Source organism: Scyliorhinus canicula, chromosome 13 (genome assembly GCF_902713615.1).
Source record: "Scyliorhinus canicula chromosome 13, sScyCan1.1, whole genome shotgun sequence".
In the NCBI taxonomy this organism is placed as follows: Eukaryota; Metazoa; Chordata; class Chondrichthyes; order Carcharhiniformes; family Scyliorhinidae; genus Scyliorhinus; species Scyliorhinus canicula.
In genome coordinates, this window is record NC_052158.1 from 100,693,268 (window position 1) to 100,714,219 (window position 20,952).

Below are 20,952 nucleotides of genomic sequence, written 5' to 3' on the forward strand. Positions count from 1 at the left end.
GTCTTGCGGGGCAGCGGAGGGGAAGACGGCAACCGCGCATGCGCGGTTGACGTCACTCCGGCACCGCCGGCCGCGTCATTCCCGGCGCGCCACTTTGACGCAAGCGTCAAGGCCGGGTGCTCGGGATTCACGCGCCGCCACTCCTAGCCCCCCCCCCCGGGGGGGGGGGGGGGGGGGGGGGGGGATAGGGGGCGAGGTTTCACTCCGGCATCGGCACTCAGTCTCCCGTTGAACTTGCATTATAAATTCTCTGAATTAGGTGAAGATCCATACAGGCTTGCGCACCTGAGAGTGAAGATCTGTTTGAATCACCAACCTCAAGTCTTACAGATATGGCAGTGTCATGATTTGTAACCAATAAACAGCAATATCCCAATGAAGTGATAGCATTGCCATTATAGTCATACAATTGACAATTTGATTTCTTGATTTTAGGGGTTGCTTTGGTTGCAAACGGTTGCCTGTTGAGCAAGTTTGCAGAAGCCCCTGTGCCAAGTTTAAAATTGACTGGTACAAAAGGTGAAGTCACGCAGGATCAGAGGTGAGGTGGTAAGATGGATACAGGCAAAGGGTAGCAGTAGAAGGGTGTTTTTCTGAATGGAAGGTTGTGACTAGTGGTGTTCTACAGGGATCGGTGCTTGGACCTCTGTTGTTTGTGGTGTACATAAACAATTTGGAGGAAAATGTAGCCGGTCTGATTAGTAAGTTCGCGGATGACACCAAGGTTGGTGGAGTGGCAGATAGTGTTGAGGATTGTCAAAAGATACAGCAGGACATAGATAGGTTGGAGACTTGGGCAGAGAAATGCCAAATGGAGTTTAATCCAGACAAATGTGAGGTAATGTATTTTGGTAGGTCTAACATAGAGAGAAAATATATCATAATTGGCAAAACTCTTGGGAATATAGAAAGTCAGAGAGATCTGGGTGTGCGTGTCCACAGATCTTTGAGGGTGGCAACACAAGTGGACAAGGACCTTGTCACAAGGTAGTTAAGAAAGCATATGCAATTCTTCCCTTCATTGGACGGGGCCTCGAGTGTAAAAATTGGCAAGTCATGCTACAGTTGTACAGAACCTTTGTAAAGCCACAGAATGAGATACCCCTCACCCGCCGGTTCACACCCAAGAAGGGCACAAATTAACATTACAGAAGCAGACCTGACACTGCTACACCTGCCTTCATCGTAACATCACATCCAGCAGGCACAAATCAATACAGGTTTTCACAACCAAAAAAGTTGAGATGACCATGCCGGCCGGGGGTGTACAGGGAAGTACCGGGTGGTGATGGAAATACCCTGGACATTGCCCCAGCACTCTGACAGTGCCCCCTGGCCGGGGGCCTCCTGGGGAGTTCCAATGCGGGGATTCCCCTTATCCATGGAAGGGGGTTTCCATTTTCCGTGGGGGGGGAGGGGGTGTCTCGATGGAGGGGGTGCCCCTGCCCATGGAGGGGGTAGTGGCAACCTTTTATTTAAATCAGAGATTGGGGTGTCCTTTAAAATGGCCGCTCCTATCTCATGATTCTGGGTGTTGCCGGCTTTCATAGGTCCCACCTCTCCAGATGACTGTGTGAATCTCGGCTCCACCTTGAAATTGCACAGTGTTGTTCAATACTGCGAGAGAGTACCAGTGTGCGAGCTTCAGATTGGTTTCTCGCGTGAGCCAACAGTGTGAATTTTGGGATGTTTTCAGATACAATAACCTCCTCTCAATCTGAGAAACATCCACTGAGACTTGCTATTACTTTCTGCTTTCATGCAATGTCTCTACAAATTAATTTGCTTTAATATCATGTATCTTATGAGGCATTATCATATGCTCGGAATCATTCCTCGAGTTTGCAATAATGGAGCAATAAGCTATTCTTAATATCTAAGTTGTATTATAACATTAAACAAATCACTGAGCGTATGAAAAAATAGGAGATCAGCTCGGCTATACAACATTCCCGAGAGATGCCAGCACTGTGCGAGTTTAGCGGCCTTAATTTAAGAAAATATGGAAAATTTATATGAGGAATTAAGATCTTATTATAAACCTTACATTCGATGGTTTGGAAGTGAGGCCAGTGTTTTTGCTGTCTTTTGAACTGACTATCTGCAGCTTATGGCCAAATTCTTCTGAAATTTCCAATGCAGAAGGGTCTCCGAGTGCAACATTTGAAAACACTGAAGTCCTCTGAGATGGCAATATAGAAGTAACAGTGTTTGTTCTATCAGGGATGTGGTTTACAAATCCTTGTTTGCTGGATGAACTACTGTCACAATCAGGCATGACTGTATTCAGTCTTCCACCACATTGCTTTCCTTTCACTTGTTCATCGTGAGGCAGAGATGTCTTGCAGTTTGAAACTGAATCATTCCTGTCAGTTGTTGAGGAATCTGTAAAGTTTGGAGAAAAAAAATTGTATTTTGATGCACAAGACTTTTAAAAAATAATTTATAAACATAAAGCGATTAAACCAATAATATTAAATACCAATAAGCTGCACTTTTAATATTTTAGACACAATAAAATAGTACCAAATTAGTACAGCAATAATTGTAGACTCTCTACAGTGCAGAAGGAGGCCATTCGGCCCACTGAGGCTACACCAACCATTCGAATGAGCACTCTACCCATGTCCACTCCCCATTCCACCCCATAACCTAACCTGCACATGCCTGAACACGAAGTGGCAATTTATCATGTCTAATCCACCTAATCCACACATCTTTAGACGGTCGGAGGAAACTCACGCAGACACGGGGAGAACGTACAAACTCCACATAGTCACCCACGGCAGGATTTGAACCTGGGTCCCTTGCGCTGTGAGGCTGCTGTGCTAACCAATGTGCAACCCTATTATAATAGTTAATGACTTTTTAAACTGGACGGTAATCACTACTGAAATAGTAAACCTGTTCCGCTCTCCACAGATGCTGTCTGACCTGTGGAATATTCCAAGCACTTTCTATTTTAATTCCAGTTATCCAGCGGCTGCAGTATTTTGCTTTCCTTTTAAAATAAGCTGCTCATGCATCAGAGTCATACCAACATTGTAACATAATTTGATAGTGGCATACTTAAAAAATTAAAACAACTTTGCATTACTTGAGTACAAATGGCAAAATAGTATGAACTATAATGCAGCAAAATTATTACTGAGAAAAGGGTCAAAAACAAATTAAAAATTAGAAGCAGTCATTTTTTAAAAAGTGTGTATTAAGGCTAATACATTTGTGGAATTGGCTAACAACGAGCTAGATGAAAAGGCCAAGACCAAGTATTAAGAAAGAATTTCGGGCAACACGGTGGCACAGTGGGTTAGCACTGCTGCCTCACGGCGCCGAGGTCCCAGGTTCGATCCCGGCTCTGGGTCACTGTCCGTGTGGAGTTTGCACATTCTCCCCGTGTTTGAGTGGGTTTCGCCCCCACAACCCAAAGATGTGCAGGCTAGGTGGATTGACCAGGCTAAATTGCCCCTCAATTGGAAAAAAATAATTGGGTTCTCTTAAATTTAAAAAAAAAAGAAAGAATTTGACGATGACAACAGATGGATATTTAACTTACACAGACAAAATACATTACCGCTATTTGAAAATAATGCTGAGGGTTTTTTTTTCCAGTCGGAACAGGATACAGGACCCAGTTCAAAAAGCCATTAACTATTATAATAGGGTGGCACATTGGTTAGCACAGCAGCCTCACAGCGCAAGGGACCCAGGTTCAAATCCTGCCGTGGGTGACTATCTACGTGGAGTTTGTACGTTCTCCCTGTGTCTGCATGAGTTTCCTCCGACCGTCTAAAGATGTGTGGCTTAGGTGGATTAGCCATGATAAAATTTAAATAATGTTTTAACTATATCCTGCTCTTTGTATAACTTCTCGTGACAGAATCTGTTGGTACTTGTTAAGTTCTGGAATGGAAATATCTTTTGGATAGGAAACATTATGATTATTCTATATTAGCAAACACAAGCATATTTGACGGTAGTATTGAAGATATATATTGGCCTGCATTTTGCAGTTATAATGATGGTGAAACTGTCATTATTCTGTAAAACTGACAGCAACATCCGCCAATCACAATGCGGAGTTAAAAGTCGAAATCCAGAAATTGCTGTCAGTGGTTCCGTATTTCTCCGTAGAATGCGTTGAAGTCCTTGTGGACGATAGTCCATTAGCAATCATTGACATGAACCTCCTGCTTTTTATGTTTCTATTCTCGCTAAATAAAAACCTTTGAAAAAGTCACATCATGCATAATAAGCTGAAATTGGGATTTTAAAAGCTTACTAAGTTCTTCATAACTGCAGAACAATCTCTCTAACTCTGAAAAACTAAAGAAATTGTAGAAAGGGAAATTTCCCCATTCTATGATAAAAATTGCACAGATTTTTAAAATAATAAAATTAAAGTTTGCTTATGATTTACTTCTACCCCTGTGTATGTATGTCTATAAAATTATAAAATGTGAATGACAAAACTGGTTTGTTATTTCCTGGCATGCTGTCAAAGAGAATACTTCAGTGGGATCGGCTCATTAGTCTCCTAGAATTCAACAATGCGGTTGGATGCCAAAAATCTTCTAAAGCTCTCACCATAAGGAAATTAATGTCAGAGATTGTGAGGTCTTAGTGGCCAGTTTTCTTTGAGATCAGCAGTGCATAGTTCTTGTAGTTAATAATGATAGAAACTTCACTGTGCAGCTGAGGACTCCATGGTTCACATGGAGGTCCAGTTTGAATGCCACGGATTGCAGAGTCAAAGGTGTGAGCTAAATCTTTTAAATTCCTGGATGAAGTAAGTCCTGAAAAACGTGTGAATAGGTCAGTGGTCAAAAATTGTGGTTTGAAAACTTTGTCAGAAAAACCTGGGGCGCAATTCACCAAAATAATGACATGGGGCACATTCTGCAGAAAGATTTCTAAGTGTTGCAGTGAGTGAGAACTGCCGCGGGCTTCTCGGTGCTAGGCCCAATAAGGCCAGCAATGCGATTTAACGTTAATTGGTCCACTGAACGAGGCTCCATTGGCTTCTCGTAGAAAATGAAGGCTCACCAGCCGATTCGCCTGCCCCCACTAGTAAGGTTGAGTAGCACTTGAGCAGCATTTGCTCTTTCAACGCCAGCCAGCTTGCAACACTGGCGCCCAGGAGACCGGCCCCAAGATTCAGGGATGCAGATCTGGGGAGGTTCCTAGATGCAGTGGCGGCCAGGAGAGAGGTCCTGTTCCCCCGAGGGTCCCATAGGGTAAGCCACAGGGCAGCCAGTGCTGCCTGGGATGAGGTGGCGGCGGCTGCAAGCTCCGGGAGTGTGACCAGGAGGACTGGCCGCCAGTGCCGGAAAAAGGTCAATGACCTACAAAGGGCAGCACGAGTGAGGAGACACAAAGGCCTACCCGCGGGACCTTTCCCCCCACGCGAGCATCTATCCTCCAACTCTCCATGCGACCCCCAACCCTCCCTCCAACCCCCCTTTCCTTTTGCCCCCCCCTTTGGCAGGGAAGGGGGGGGCTCCGATGTGTCCTGGCCCGCAATCGGGACCCACTGATCGGTGGGCCTGCCTCTGTGGCTGGGCCTCCTTTCCTACACGCCGGCCCCTGTAGCCCTGCACTTTGTTGTGTTGGGGCCGGCACCACTGCGCATGTCCTCGTTGGCGCCAGCGCAACTGCGCATGCGCGGATCCCGCGGCACCAAGTTTGCACCGGGATCTGCAGCTGGAGCAGCACGAACCGCTCCAGTGCCGAGTTGGCCCCCTCTCGGGGCCAGAATTAGACGTGCAGACGTGGGAGTGGCCAGTTCACGCCATCGTAAAACGTGACGGTGTTTACGACAGCGTGGACACTCTGCCGCGGGATTGGAGAATCCCGCCCAAGGTTCCTCACCAACTTCGAGGAGCGGGCCCTGAAAGTGACTGGGGTGGCCGAGGACAGAGTGGTCACCAGTGCGGAGGTTGGAAGATGTCGCAGAGGTGAACAACCACCGGGACCCAGCCAAAGCACCTATCAAATGTGAGTTGTCATTGTCTTTCTGACCGACCCAGCTCTCTCACTTACCACATGTCCATTCTCCTGCAGGTCCTCCAGCCGACGGCGCTGGCCCATCTCGGGTGACACCCTTTCCAGCCTCCCAGGAGAACATCTCGGAGGAGAGCTCCAAGGATGCAACCATAATAGTTGCGTGACAACTGTCATTTCCATCCTCCACCAGTGCAGATACACACACTTCGGTGGGAAATGTTTGTGGTCAGGCTTCTGGGGCACAATGTGGTGAGCAGCACACTGCTGGTGTTGCACATCAGGTGAACGCAGGAACCTCAAGGCGAGACAGATTAGGATTGCTGAGGGAGAAAGTGAATGGGTGACCAAAAGGCAGAGAAAAAGCAGGAAGACAGTGCGGTGTCTCCTGCGGTCATCTCCCTCCCAGGTGCACGGGTCAGGGATGTCTCAGATCGGCTGCAGAACATTCTGAAGGGGGAGGGTGAACAGCCAGTTGTCGTGGTGCATATAGGCACGAATTATATAGGTACAAAACGGGATGAGGTCCTACAAACAGAATTTAGGGAGTTAGGAGCCAAGTTAAAAAGTTAAACCTCAGAGGTAGTAATCTCAGGATTGCTACCAGTGCCATGCGGTAGTCAGAGTAGAAATGAAAGAATAGGCAGGATGAATGCGTGTCTTGAGAGATGGTGCAGGAGGGAGGGGTTCAGATTTTTGGGACATTGGGACCGGTTCTGGGAGAGGTGGGACTACTACAAATTGGACGGTCTACACCTGGGCCGGACTGGAACCAATGTCCTTGGGGGTACTTTTGCTAACGCCGTTGGGGAGGGTTTAAACTATTGTGGCAGGGAGATGGGAACCAAATGTGGAGGTTAGTGGACAGTAAGGAGGTAGTAACTAAAGCCTGTAAGGAACTAGATCATGAAGTCAGCGTGACTAAGGGGAAGAGTAGGCAGGGAGCAGATGGTGAATGCAAAGGGACTGGTGGTTTGAGGTGCATTTGTTTTAATGCAAGAAGTGCAGAAGGTAAGGCAGATGAACTTAGGGCTTGGATTAGCACCTGGGAGTATGAAGTTATTACTATTACTGAGACTTGGTTGAGGGAAGGGCATGATTGGCAACTAAATATCCCAGGATATCGATGCTTCAGGCGGGATAGAGAGGGAGGTAAAAGAGGTGGAGGAGTTGCATTACTGGTCAGAGAGGATATCACAGCTGTGCTGAAGGAGGGCACTATGAAGGACTCGAGCAGTGAGGCGATATGGGCAGAACTCAGAAATAGGAAGGGTGCGGTAACAATGTTGGAGCTGTACTACCGACCTCCCAACAGCGAGTGTGAGATAGAGGTACAAAAATGTAAACAGATTATGGAAAGATGTAGGAGCAACAGGGTGGTGGTGATAGGAGATTTTAATTTTCCCAACATTGACTGGGATACACTTAGTGTCAGAGGTCTAGATGGAGCAGAATTTGTAAGGAGCATCCAGGAGGGTTTTCTAGAGCAGTATGTAAATAGTCCAACTCAGGAAGGAGCCATACTGGACCTGGTATTGGGGAATGATCCCGGCCAGGCGGTTGAAGTTTCAGTCGGTGATTACTTTGGGAATAGTGATCACAATTCCGTAAGTTTTAGAATACTCATGGACGAAGACGAGAGGGGTCCTAAAGGAAGAGTGCTAAATTGGGGGAAGGCCAACTATACCAAAATTCGGCAGGAGCTGGGGAATGTGGATTGGGAGCAGCTGTTTAAAGGTAAATCCACATTTGATATGTGGGAGGCTTTTAAAGAGAGGTTGATTAGAGTGCAGGTCAGACATGTCCCTGTAAAAATGAGGGATAGAAATGGCAAGATTAGGGAACCATGGATGACAGGTGAAATTGTGAGACTAGCAAAGAGGAAAAAGGAAGCATACATAAAGTCTAGGCGACTGAAGACAGACGAAGCTTTGGAAGAATATCGGGAATGTAGGACCAATCTGAAATGAGGAATTAAGAGGGCTGAAAGGGTCATGAAATATCTTTAGCAAACAGGACTAAGGAAAATCTCAAAGCCTTTTATTCATATATAAGGAGCAAGAGGGTAACTAGAGAAAGGGTTGGCCCACTCAAGGACAAAGGAGGAAAGTTATGCATGGAGTCAGAGAAAATGGGTGAGATTCTTAACGAGTACTTTGCATCGGTATTCACCGAGGAGAGGGACATGACGGGTGTTGAGGTTAGGGATAGATGTTTGATTACTCTAGGTCAAGTCGGCATAAGGAGGGAGGATGTGTTGGGTATGCCAAAAGGCATTAAGGTGGACAAGTCCCCAGGTCCGGATGGGATCTATCCCAGGTTACTGAGGGAAGTGAGAGAGGAAATAGCTGGGGCCTTAACAGATAACTTTGCAGCATCCTTGAACACGGGTGAGGTACCGGAGACTGCAGAACTGCTAATGTTGTCCCCTTGTTTAAGAAGGGTAGCAGGGCTAATCCAGGTAATTATAGACTGGTGAGCCTGACATCAGTGGTAGAGAAACTGCTGGAGAAGATACTGAGGTATAGGATCTATTCCCATTTGGAAGAAAATGGGCTTATCAGTGATAGGCAACATGGTTTTTTGCAGGGAAGGTCATGTCTTACCTACTTAATAGAATTCTTTGCGGATGTGACAAAGTTGATTGATGAGGGAAGGGCTGTAGATGTCATATACACGGACTTCAGTAAGACATTTGATAATGTTCCCCATGTTAGACTGATGGAGAAAGTGAAGTCTCATGGGGTTCAGGGTGTATGAGCTGGATGGATAAAGACCTGGCTGGGCAACAGGAGACAGATAGTAGTAGTGGAAGGGAGTTTCTCAAAATGGAGAACTGTGACCAGTGGTGTTCCACAGGGATCTGTGCTGGGACCACTGTTGTTTGTGATATCCATAAATGATCTGGAGGAAGGTATAGGTGGTCTGATTAGCAAGTTTGCAGATGACACTAAGATTGGTGGAGTAGCAGATAGTGAAGGTGACTGTCAGAGAGTACAGCAGAATATAGATAGATTGGAGAGATGGGCGGAGAAATGGCAGATGGAGTTCAATCCGGGCAAATGTGAGGTGATGCATTTTGGAGGATCCAATTCAAGAGCGAACTATATGGTAAATGAAATAGCCCTGGGGAAAATTGATGTACAGAGAGATCTGGGTGTTCAGGTCCATTGTACCCTGAAGGTGGCTGCGCAGGTCGATAGAGTGGTCAAGAAGGCATACAGCATGCTTTCCTTCATCGAAGGGGTATTGAGTACAACGTCATGTTATAGTTGTATAAGACTTTGGTTCGGCCACATTTGGAATACTGCGTACAATTCTGGTCACCACATTACCAAAAGGATGTGGATGCTTTGGAGAAGGTGCAGAGGAGGTTCACCAGGATATTGCCTGGTATGGAGGGCACTAGCTATGAAGCGAGGTTGAGGAGATTAGGATTATTTTCATTAGAAAGACGGAAGTTGAGGGGGACCTCATTGAGGTCTACCAAATCATGAGAGGTATCGACAGGGTGGATCGCAAGAAGCTTTTTCCCAGAGTGGGGGACTCAATTACGAGGAGTCACGAGTTCAAGGTGAGAGGGGAAAAGTTTAAGGGAGATATGCGTGGAAAGTTCTTTACGCAGAGGGTGGTGGGTGCCTGGAACGCATTGCCGGCAGAGGTGGTAGAAGCGGGCACGATAGCGTCATTTAAGGTTTATCTAGACGGATACATGAAGGGGCAGGGAGCAGAGGGATAGAGATCCGAAGAAAATAGGCGACAGTTTTAGATAGAGGATCTGGATCGGTACAGGCTTGGAGGGCCGAAGGGCCTGTTCCTGTGCTTTGTTCTTTGAGACGAGACAGCAGTCGCAGGTCTGCTGAATCCCAGGACCCAGTCTGATGTTGATCCTGTGGAGGAGGTCATCCCGGAGCTGATCGAGACAACAGGATGCAGCCGGGACATTTGGGAGAGTTGGGAATTGTTACACGCAATAAACACCCTTGTCCACAACTAGTGTGATGCCTGTCACTTTTTTTCACAATGCGGGCCGACCTCTGAACGCTTGGCCCATCTCTCCCCCTCCCCGTGACACTCACCTACCCTCCGGCCGTGGACATGTCCCGGAGCTGTGTCCCATCTCCTGGGTGTTCGAATGTTGGCTGCTGCGTGTGCTGTTGCCTCCCGCAATGTTCAGGCACAGTGTCCAGGCATCAAGGTGTGGTTGGGATGCCAGGCATTGACTTCCACGTGCTACATGGCCCACCCACCCTCGGGAATCCACTTGGGTTGTGTGAATTGCTCACTTAACCACGATTGTCAATTCCCTATTAGCAATAGCCTTCAGCCGCACGGCCAGATGCCTCAGCAGTCTATGGGGGTTATGGGTGTACAGTGGGCAGGGACAAGAGTTGCCCCCAGTACAGAGGTTGTCTGTCCCAGTCCAATCCAGAGGTTGTCATGGTGGTGCTGCGCGTGGTTTCCCCCCCGATTGTCCCCCAACGCCTCCCCTCCCACCTTCTGAAGGCGGCCCACCCCTGCAGAGGGCCTCCCAGCCGAGGGTCCGTCCACCCACCCCCCGCCGAGCACTGGGGTTCCAATTCCAGCATCCCTGGCTCTTTGCCTCTTTGCCTGTGAGCAAATATGGCTACTCATCTCCTCAGCTCCCCACAGAAGCCTTCTGCCAGGTTCATGATTTTCAAAAGGAGTACTAATTGGCGCCAGCGTGAACCCTTGCTGGAGAGGCTGATGAATGATGGAAGGCCGTTGGATATGGGGTCTCATTAATTGTATGGAAATAGGGGTTAAGTGGTGATAATTGGTTTCTCGCCACGCTACGGCGAGATCCCAATTGCGACTACGGGAGCAGACCGGTTGTTTGGTGCCTGGCGCGGTACACATTTCCGGCCTCTCCAGCTATTCATCGGCCTCGTTTTGCTCGAGCAAGAGCGCACCGAGGCCGCAGGATCGTGCCCTAGATGCCATTTTTGGGTGAGTTTGGCAGTGAAATTCCCATCAGCTTTTTGGGTGATACCCAGACCTGTACTTACCCACATTGTCATTTCACTAGGGCTTTGCGGAGTTTCTCACCGGTTAACCCACACTTAGGGAGCAATCTAACCAAATTCATTCTAAGTTTCGTATTGGGCGGGAAATGCCGGGTGTTTCTCGATTGTTTCCAGCCCGGCGAATCTATCACTGGTATCGAACATTAATTGGTCCACGTAACGAGGCACTATGGGCTTCACACCGCAAATTACTGTCGCTCTGGCTTATTGGCCGAAAACGCGCCCAGCAGCTCCCCGCTAACGAGGATGAGCAGCACTTAAACCGTTCCCGTAGAGCAAAATCCAGACAGCATTCAGCAATGCCACTGTGCAGACCAGCTCCAAGATTCGGAGAGGCTGATCTGGCCAAACTATTGGACGTGGTGAGTCCAGACCCTGTTCCCCCAAGGGGATTGGAGGGTCAGCCACAGTGCAGACAATGCCGCCTGGGTGGAAGTGGCAATGGCCGTCAGCGCGGGTAATGTCACCAGGAGGACCGCCACCCAGTGCTACAAGAAGTTAAACGATCTTCATCGGGTCACATGGGTGAGTTGGCATCACCCCCTGGCACGGGTCCTGCCAGTCACCCGACCCCAGCGACCATGCACGGCACCACCCCCGCCCAGCCTCATACCGCGTGTCGCAGCTCACCCATGCCCAGAAATGGTGCCCATGTCTGACATTCCCTCCCCATGCCACACCTCACGATGCATGATGCATGTTGCTCACAATGTCCTCTCTGTGTCCCCGCAGAACCTACAACAGACGGGAGAAGTCCCAGACGGGTGATGGGGTGCTAGACATCAGAGTCCTCATCACCTAAGAGGAACGGGCCCTGGAGGTTGCAGGGGTGGCTGAGGGCGGATTGGTCACTGACATTGAGATTGGCCTATGCCGCAGAGGTGAGTATCCACCAGCTCCCACTCAGATGATCTGTCACACTTGTGTTGTTCATGCCAGCATGATGTTCCTTCCCTCTCACTGACCACATGTCCATTCTCCCACAGGATTACCATCCAATGGTGGCGGCCCATCGGGTGGCCCCATCTCACATGAGAACTTGGAGGAGAGCTCCAAGGATGCCACCATCATTGCGACACGGCTGTCAACCTCACCCTCCACCAGAGCAGGGACACACACCTTGGTGGACAAAAAGTAGAAAACAGGCTTCTGGGGCACAATCTGATAAGCACCATACAGCTGCTGATGCACATCAGGTGGAGGCAGGAACATCCAGGGGAGACAGCAGTCGGGGGTCTGCTGGGTCTTAGGACCCTGTTGAGTCCCAGTCAGATGCTGAACCTCTGGATCAGGTCTACCCGGAGCTAATGCAATCAATACGGTGCAGCCATGGGATTCAGAGGGGGGTGCCTCTGACACTCTAGCAGGTCCACAGCCGATTGGATGAGTCCCAAAGGCTGTGAGTACAGGAGATAGTGCTGGCAATGCGTGGCATGGAGACAAACACTGCTAGGTTGGCGACCACAGTGGAGAGCCTGCAGCATGACGTCAATGCCACGAATGTGGCATCCAAGGCGTGGCTCAGTCAGTGACTGACGCGCAGGTGGACATTGGAGAGGCACTACAGAGCATGACCTGCTCACACCGATGCTCGCAAAAAAATACTTTTCACTATACCTCGGTACACGTGACAATAAACAAATCCAAACCAATCCAATCCAATCCGGAGGGGCATCTCTAATGGCATCAACACCATGGTGCCATCATGCGTCCTACTGGAACACCCACTGATTTCAAATTCAGTCGCCATGGTGTGATTTGAACCCATGTATCAGATGATTTGCCTAGGTCTCTGAATTACTAATCCAGTGACACAACCACTGGACCACCATCTCCCCTTTTAAATTAATTTACTTAAATTTTTGTTACTTATCCCCGGCCAGGGGCAACCCCTCACTGATGGCAGTCCATCAACCGCCTCCGCGACTGAGGCCGTCCCACTCGGGGTGTCTCCATTCCCACTCCTCACTCCCCCCCCCCCCCCCCCCCCCCCCCCCCCCCGCTGTTCCTGCCCCGAGCACTGGGCCAGCAACCTGTGACCACTGGCTCTGCTTGTGAAGACCAATGTGGCCCCGAGAAGAGACTTTGCCGGAGTGGCTGGTGACTCCCGGGAGCCAGGCGAATGTGGCCTCAACTCGGCCTTGTATTTTAGATTAGCCTAATGGCTTATTTAAATATCATTACCTGGATCACGCCCGGTGAGGGGGTGATCCAGATAGCACTGGGGGTGCAGGTCAGCTGATTCAAAAGGGGTTTAGCGCCCAGCACAAACCCGTTTTGCCCCTACCCAGCGATGCTCTCGGCACACAGGATCGACACTGGGCTCAACGTAGTGGGAAAATCGAGCCCCTGTTTAGCCAATTCCAGCTCTTTCCAAGTGACAAAAATTTAAGTAAATTCATTTAAGAGGGGAAATGGTGGTCCAGTGGTTGTGTCACTGGATTAGTAATTCAGAGACCTAGGCAAATGATCTCAGATATGGGTTCAAATCACACCATGGCAACTGAATTTGAAATCAGTTGATAAATTTGGAATTGAAAATTAGTTTCAGTAATGATGCACTGTCAACAATGCTCTTGCAACGGCTTCATGGACAATGCAGTGAGTTTGTCAAGATGTGCTATGTGATTCATGAAAGCTTTGAACTTAATGCACCCCACTTGCCAAATGTAATTTGTAACGAGTTGATCTCCTACTAAGTCTGTAATGTTCGGTAGGACTGTTAACATTTAAATAGAAATCCAAAAGTCTTGTTTTAACCAATAGAACTATGCAACAAGGCTTCATGTTTTTTAAACAAAACACAAACTACAGAATTAAATGTTATGCACTCAGGTTTACTTCCTACTTTCCCCCAAGAATCCTGGGCGGAATTCTCCGCTCCCGCGAAAAATCGGAAAGGCCGTCGTGAACTCGGCCGACGGTGGGAGCGGAGAATCGTGCCCCCTCTTTTAACACATATCAATCCTAGGGACTACTATACATTTGCCACAATCCTCTGGAGCAGGGTTTTGCAAAGTGCGGATCATAGTCCACGGGTGGGTCGCGAGCGGGTGTCGGAAGGGCCACAGAACAATCGGGCGCAGTGTTCCCATTCCTGAAAGAAGCACCCAATGGCCACTACTGGCATTTAAAATGAGAATAGCCATATTATCAGCCATGCAGTCTTCTGACCATAAGAGTCAACAGTAAGCAGGTCACATGCCCTGCATGTATATTTGATGCCAAGCGCCCTGTATGTACGTGCTTTTGGCGCAAAATCAAGGAGGAGAGCTTCTTCCATTTTCTAGCTGCTAGAAGGACTGTGGTGATGGATCATTTTGTGAGAAGAAAGAGGTGGTCAGAGACACAAATTAGCAGTGCACTTACTGGCACATCTGAATCTGCTGGGGAGAGCTGTGTAGGTGAGACCACAACAGGACAGAGCAGTGCTAGTATGACTCTGTGAGTGCACAGAGCTCCGGGTCCTCCGGCCTACAAAGAAGAAATTTAAATTGGGAACAAAACAGTATAAAGATGATTTCTTGAGATATGATGTGGAGATGCCGGCGTTGGACTGGGGTGAGCACAGTAAAAAGTCTTACAACCTGAAGAAGGAGCCGTGCTCCGAAAGCTCGTGTTTGAAACAAACCTGTTGGACTTTAACCTGGTGTTGTAAGACTTCTTACTGTTCTTGAGATATGGTTGTGTTAATTGTGCCAATGCAAAGCAGGATGCAAAGCCTATGTGTGTTATATGCAGGGAAGTACAAGCGAGTGAGAGTTTAAAACCCTCAAAACTGCAAAGGCATCTGAAAACGAAGCATGGGGAGCTGGAGAACAAATCTCTTTTTTTCAAAGGATGCAGTGAGAACTTAAATTATCAGCTGCCGTCCTTAGCAGAAATGTAACATTAAATGACAAAACACAATTATCCTCTTACATGGTAGCTTACTTCGTAGCTAAAGAGAGAATGCACCATACTACAGCAGAGAGATTAATTCTCCCTGCAGCATGAGACACGGCTCATACGGTCCTAGATGAGAGGTCAGCTGAAAAACTGAAATTCAGTTTCCCTAATAACACAGTGGCTCGCTGAATTTGTGACATTGCAGAGATATTTGAAGTCCAGTTTATTTCTCGTTTAAGATCAGCACAGGAGTTCTCAATACAACTAGATGAAAGTATAGATATTTCAGATTGTGCAATCTTGCTAGTTTACATTAAATATGTTCGCACAATTAATTTATTACAGATTTGTTGTGCTACCTAACATTACCAACCAGCACGACTTGCGACCATATCTTCGAAGTGCTGAATAGTTACGTGGTTGGAACGTGCGGGCTCGACTGGATTCGTTGCAGAGGAATCATAAGTGATAGGGCAGACAACATGTCTGGAAAAAAGTGGGGTTATAATAAGGATTAAGGAGCAGCTGGTCAGGATATTGTTTGCAATCATTGTTTTATTCACCATGAGGCATTGGCATTGAAAGGAAATCCATCCAATCTTGAAGTGGTGTTGAAAAGAATTATGAAAGTTGTGAATTTAATTAAACACTGCACACTCAATGCTAGGCTTGTCGAGGCTCTGTGTTCTGATATGGAGGACAGGCACACATATTTATTGTTCCACACAGAGGAACTTTGGCTGTCAACAGGTCGGATACTTTGCAGACATTGCAAATTGAGGTATAAAATACACACTTTCCTCCTTGAGAGATATTCTTCGCTGGCAGATTCATTTGGTAATTAAAGTTGAATGCTAAATATGTCTTATATGAATCTTTTGAATTCTAATTGAACTTAACTTCAAATTGCAAGGAAAGGATTATGATTGCTTTCAGCACTGTGACGAAACAGATGCTTTCCAAAAGTCACTGAAAGTTTGGCAAGTGCAAGTACAAAACCAAAACTACTACATGTTCCCTATCCTGCTACGGCACATTGAAGAAAACAGTGTTAGTAAGGGAACTGTCAATCGCATTATTCCGTTGCATCTGGCTGCACTGATCTTTTGTCTTCTGTCACATCGCAAGATTCAAACTGAGATTAAGTCACACCAGTGTTCCTCATGGTCAGCGATGAAGTCAGTGTTTTACATTGCTCACAGTGCAGGTCCAACTGTAATTTACTCTGGCTGTGAGCTGCAAACCAGAGGAAGTCCAAACTGCAACTAAAAACCTCTACCAGCAAACAACTAGATAAATTGAAACTGGGAGCCACCCATCTCCTTGATGACATAAACTGCTCTAAGATGTCCTCAAAACAAGCTTTATGTAAATTATACCTTATTTATAATTTAGCATTTGATCTTATAAAGTAAAAGGGTTTACAACCTCTCAGGGTTTACTGATTGCTTTTAGCTTTGACTTGCAAAACAAAACCATCTTTCGAGAATGTCATGACTGCAAGTACATCAGATATCAGGAGCTGGATTCTCCGTTTCTGAAGTTAAGTGCCGCTGCGAACGCAGAATCCGCGGGAGGTTCACGACAGGAAATTGGCGCAAACCCCTCACCGATTCTGGTACCGGTGAGGGGCTTGCACTGGCGTCGCATGAAACACCTGCGGATCGCGGCAAAAACGGCCAGAGAATGGCTGGGTCCTGGGATGCGCATGGGCAGGGCTGATGGCCTGCACCGGTCGTGCCGTAAAATATGGTGACGGCCGTGCTTGAACCGTAATCTGCCAACCGCGACCCCACAGCTCAGCCCCTGTACACCCCCCACCAGTCCACCCAGCCCTTGCAGAAGCCCCCTTGGCCAGTGGCACGATCCTGCATGGGTGTGGCGGTGCTGGACAGTGTCCACTGCCAACACGCCGGGTTCCCAACTGCTGGGACCACACGTGGTCCACACCGTTGTGAACCTGGGCCAAAGGGAGGTGGAGCATTGCAGATGGGCTGGTCGATGACACGCCATAGTGTTGAAATGGCGCGCAGCACGCGTCATGATGATGCCGGTTTGGAGGAGGCAGAGCATGACGGACCGGCGTCAAACCAGCACCGGCCCTGATTCCAGTGTCGGAATCCATTCTCCGCCTGATCGGCAATCGCGATTTCGGCACCAGGCTACGTAGAATACAGCCCCATGCTTCTCGCTCTTCAATAAGCCCTCTGTTGCTTTATAGCTCTCTCCCTTCCAATCTGACTTTATGAGGCAAGCATGGGTCTTCTTTTGAACTACAATTTCTTGAGACACTACGGCAATATAAAGCCCAACTTTACCTTACCTTCACAGAGAAGGTGGCACAGTGGTATGAAGTCAGGACTGTGTTGCCCTAGGAGGCCTTAACAGCGACTTCTTGGGTGCAATCCAGTGGCCGCGTTGTACTCAAGAGAGAGAACAAAGCTGCCGGTAAATCCCGGGCGATGCCTCCTGCGGGCTTCTGAGACTTCACACCTCACGGGATCTACCCAAGTTCCGCGATGCATCGGAATCAGAACTCTGTCCAAAAAGTTGGAATCAAATGGTGCTTTCTAAAGTCGGTCTTAAATCTACTTAAGGCTTACCTGTCCAGGATCTACTGTCCTCCCCAGGGAGGCTGCAGCCGGGCGACGATCAGTACTGGTCCACAAGAATGTGGACCAGGCGGAAATGCACCCAGGGGTGCAGGGTGGCATTCACCCTGGAACGTGGGCACCTTGGCTCTGCCCAAATGGCACCATGACATTGCGAAGGCACCCGGATGTCACTGCCAAGCTGGCAGGAGTGCTAGGGTAGTAGTGCAAGGGTGCTCGGGTGCCAGGGTGGCACTAACAACAGTCAGAGCCCTAAGGGAGCCATGCCCATGAAAGCAGGGTGGGTTGAAGGGTGGGGCGTACAGGCAGGTAAGTAGGGGCCTCTGGGAGGTCGGGGGGTGATGGGTGGGTGTCCTGGAGGGGTGCGGATTGCTGTAAGGGGGCTTGGTGGGGGGCCTGAAGTGGGGAGGCCCCCAGGGACCTCATAGCGGGATGTCCTCACTTGAAGGGTGAGGTGATGCCCATGTTTGTGAGTGGTGTCATTTCCCATGGGTGTGGTTGTGGAGACCCACAGGCTTAGAGAATGGACACCCTTTCAAAATGGTGGCCCGATCTGAGTTCAGTGCTGAAAAAAATTCCAAGTGTGGGCTAAGCCAGTGAGAAACCTCCCAAGGCCCAAAAAAGTGGCCATGTCATTGGATAGCAGTGGAAAACTCCTGAAAAATGAAATGAAAATGAAAATCACTTATTGTCACAAGTAGGCTTCAAATGAAGTTACTGTGAAAATCCCCTAGTCGCCACATTCCGGCGCCTGTTCAGGGAGGCTGGTACGGGAATTGAACCGTGCTGCTGGCCTGCCTTGGTCTGCTTTCAAAGCCAGCTCTTTAGCCCTGTGCTAAACCAGCCCCTGGAAAAACGTGCCACAAATGAATTTAGGAATCTTTCCATTGAATTCCGTCCCATGAAGTCTCATGACACCAGGTCGAACATGAAATCTCCTGCCGATCACCACATACCCCTGCCTTCAGCTGGTGAATCAGGACTCATCTATATTTTATTTTCTGACGAGCAGACCCCCACTGTACAAAGCAGAACTATGAGCGGCCTCAATCACACATTCCCCTTTCAGGCCCCTTATTCAACGCGAATTGAATAGCCATGTGTTTCTCAGCACTGCAAGCACCAGGGAACACGCTGCTAAACGCGTTCCCTTCTTGGAGAATCACGCCCGTTGTTTTATATTCATCAGGACAAACATAAAAATGCCAAGTTTTAAACAATCACCATTTACACCCCTGGAGAAGCGGGGTGCTCTCCAGTTGACTCTGATTGGTCGTGGCATTGCCATGGAACTATAGGCTTCCCTCCTTGTTGCTTTCTCCATGGCAATGCCCCGGCCAATCACAGTCATCACACGTCGTCTCCTGTGGTGCAAACCGTCATCGCATGAAACCCGGCATTCTTGTATTTGTAATATGTTTTTTAAAAACTCCTACAAACTTTATGGGGAGCATAAACTTGAACAGATTATTTATAACCATATTAATTAGGCACACGTTGAACAACTTAAAGCTGCAACGGCCCACGAAAAAATGCTGATTAAAAAGTAATAAGATTTAAGAGTGCTTAGCCTCTCTTGGCAGTGCACCAACTTTTGCAGTGTTTTTCCGAATCATTTTGGGTATCATTATAAAAGTAACTTTTCTTATATAAAATAAGAACAATTTAATACACATTTTGATACTATTCTCAATGAGGAGGCACCATTTCCCAAGAGACAACATTTGGCAGGGAGCACTCAGCAAGTCACAGTTCTGTAGTCAAAAAAACAGATAACTATTTTCTTTAGGAGGTGATTCGGAGTGTAAAGGATCATTCACACCTCCCCCAATAAACACACAAAGGTAACACAGTCATAACTAACACACAGTTTGGGATTTTATATCACAACTAGGTGTCACCCAAAATCAATAGTGCAGACAAAATGCATTCACTCAATTTGCAATTCCCCTGAAAGTGTACAGCAGAAAATAGTGGAAGTTGGCTATTTATACGTGTACACAGATTGGGCAAGGATTTTCTTCTCCTGACCCAAGTCCTGTGGCAAGGACAGGAATCAGAGGGACTCCCGCCATGGAGCCGAATGGGCAATTCCACCGAATTACATGATGTTGTACTATTAGTTATGCAGCCAGGAGTTTCCGGGTGAATTGCACAGCAGTACAGACAGGCAGTCACACATCCCGTCGTCATATGCGGCTGCATTTTTAAAAAGGGCGGCATGGTAGCTCAAGTGGATAGCACTGCAGCTTCACAGCGCCAGGGTCCCAGGTTCGATTTCCCGCTGGGTCACTGTCTGTGCGGAGTCTGCACGTTCTCCTCGTGTCTGCATGGGTTTCCTCAGAGTACTCCGGTTTCCTCCAACAGTCCAAAGATGTGCCGGTCAGGTGCATTCGCCATGATAAATTGCCCTTCGTGACCAAAAACGTTAGGAGGGGTTATTGGGTTACGGGGATAGGGTGGAAGTGAGGGCTTAAATGGGTCGGTGCAGACGCGATGGTCCGAATGGCCTCCTTCTGCACTGTATGTTCTATGTTGTTCAATATTGAACACCACTTGGAGGAAGCAGTAAAGATAGTAAGGTTGCAAAACATACCCTGGGTTGTGGATGTCAATGTCCATCACCAAGAGTGACTTTGTAGCATCATCACAGGCCGAGTTGGCCGTGTCCTAAAGGACATAGCTGCTAGACTGCGTCTGCGGCAGGTCATGGGCAAACAACCAAGAGGAAAACACATGCTTGGCCTCACCTTCAGCAACTTCCCTGCCGCAAGTGCATTAGTCTATGACAGTTTCAGCAGGAATTACCGCCCACCGGTCAGTCCTTGTGGAGATGAAGGTCCTTCTTTACATTGAGGATACCTTCAATCATGTTATACGGCACTACCACCGTGCTAACTGAGATAAACTTCGAACAGTTCTAGCCACTCAAGACTCAGCATCCATAAAGCACTGTGGGCCATTAGCAGCAGCAGCAAGATTGAACTCAACAACCAATCTTTAATCTCATGGCCCAGCATATTTCCAACTCTACCATTACCATCAAGCTGAGAGACAAACCCTGGTTCAATGATGAGTGCAGGTGGGCATGCAAGGAGCAACACCAGGCTTAACTAAAAATGACGGGTCAACCCGGTGAAGCTACAACACAGGACTACTTGCACGCCAAACAGCATTAAGCAACAAGAGGCAGAACTAAAATATTGCACAATCAGCAGAATAGATCAAAGCCCTGCATTTATGTCACATCCAGTCATAAATGGTGATGGACAATTAAACAACTCACTGAAGGAGGGGGCTCCACAAATATCTTGAACAATGGGGCAGCCCAGCATATAAGTGCAAAAGAGAAGGCTGAGACATTTGCTGCAACTTTAAACCAGAAGTGCCGAGTGGGTGAT

At 47.9% G+C, this 20,952-nt stretch overlaps 1 protein-coding gene across 13 annotated transcripts in view; it reads right to left on the reverse strand.

Moving 5' to 3' along the window:
- The window catches only part of zbbx (zinc finger, B-box domain containing), a 165,097-nt gene that overhangs the window by 55,468 nt on the left and 88,677 nt on the right, over window positions 1-20,952 (reverse strand). For all 13 annotated transcript variants that reach the window (XM_038816049.1, XM_038816052.1, XM_038816053.1 and 10 more), the window contains one exon: window positions 2,048-2,385. In XM_038816049.1, coding sequence (XP_038671977.1) covers window positions 2,048-2,385 — 338 coding nt within the window. The remainder of the gene's footprint in view (window positions 1-2,047; window positions 2,386-20,952) is intronic.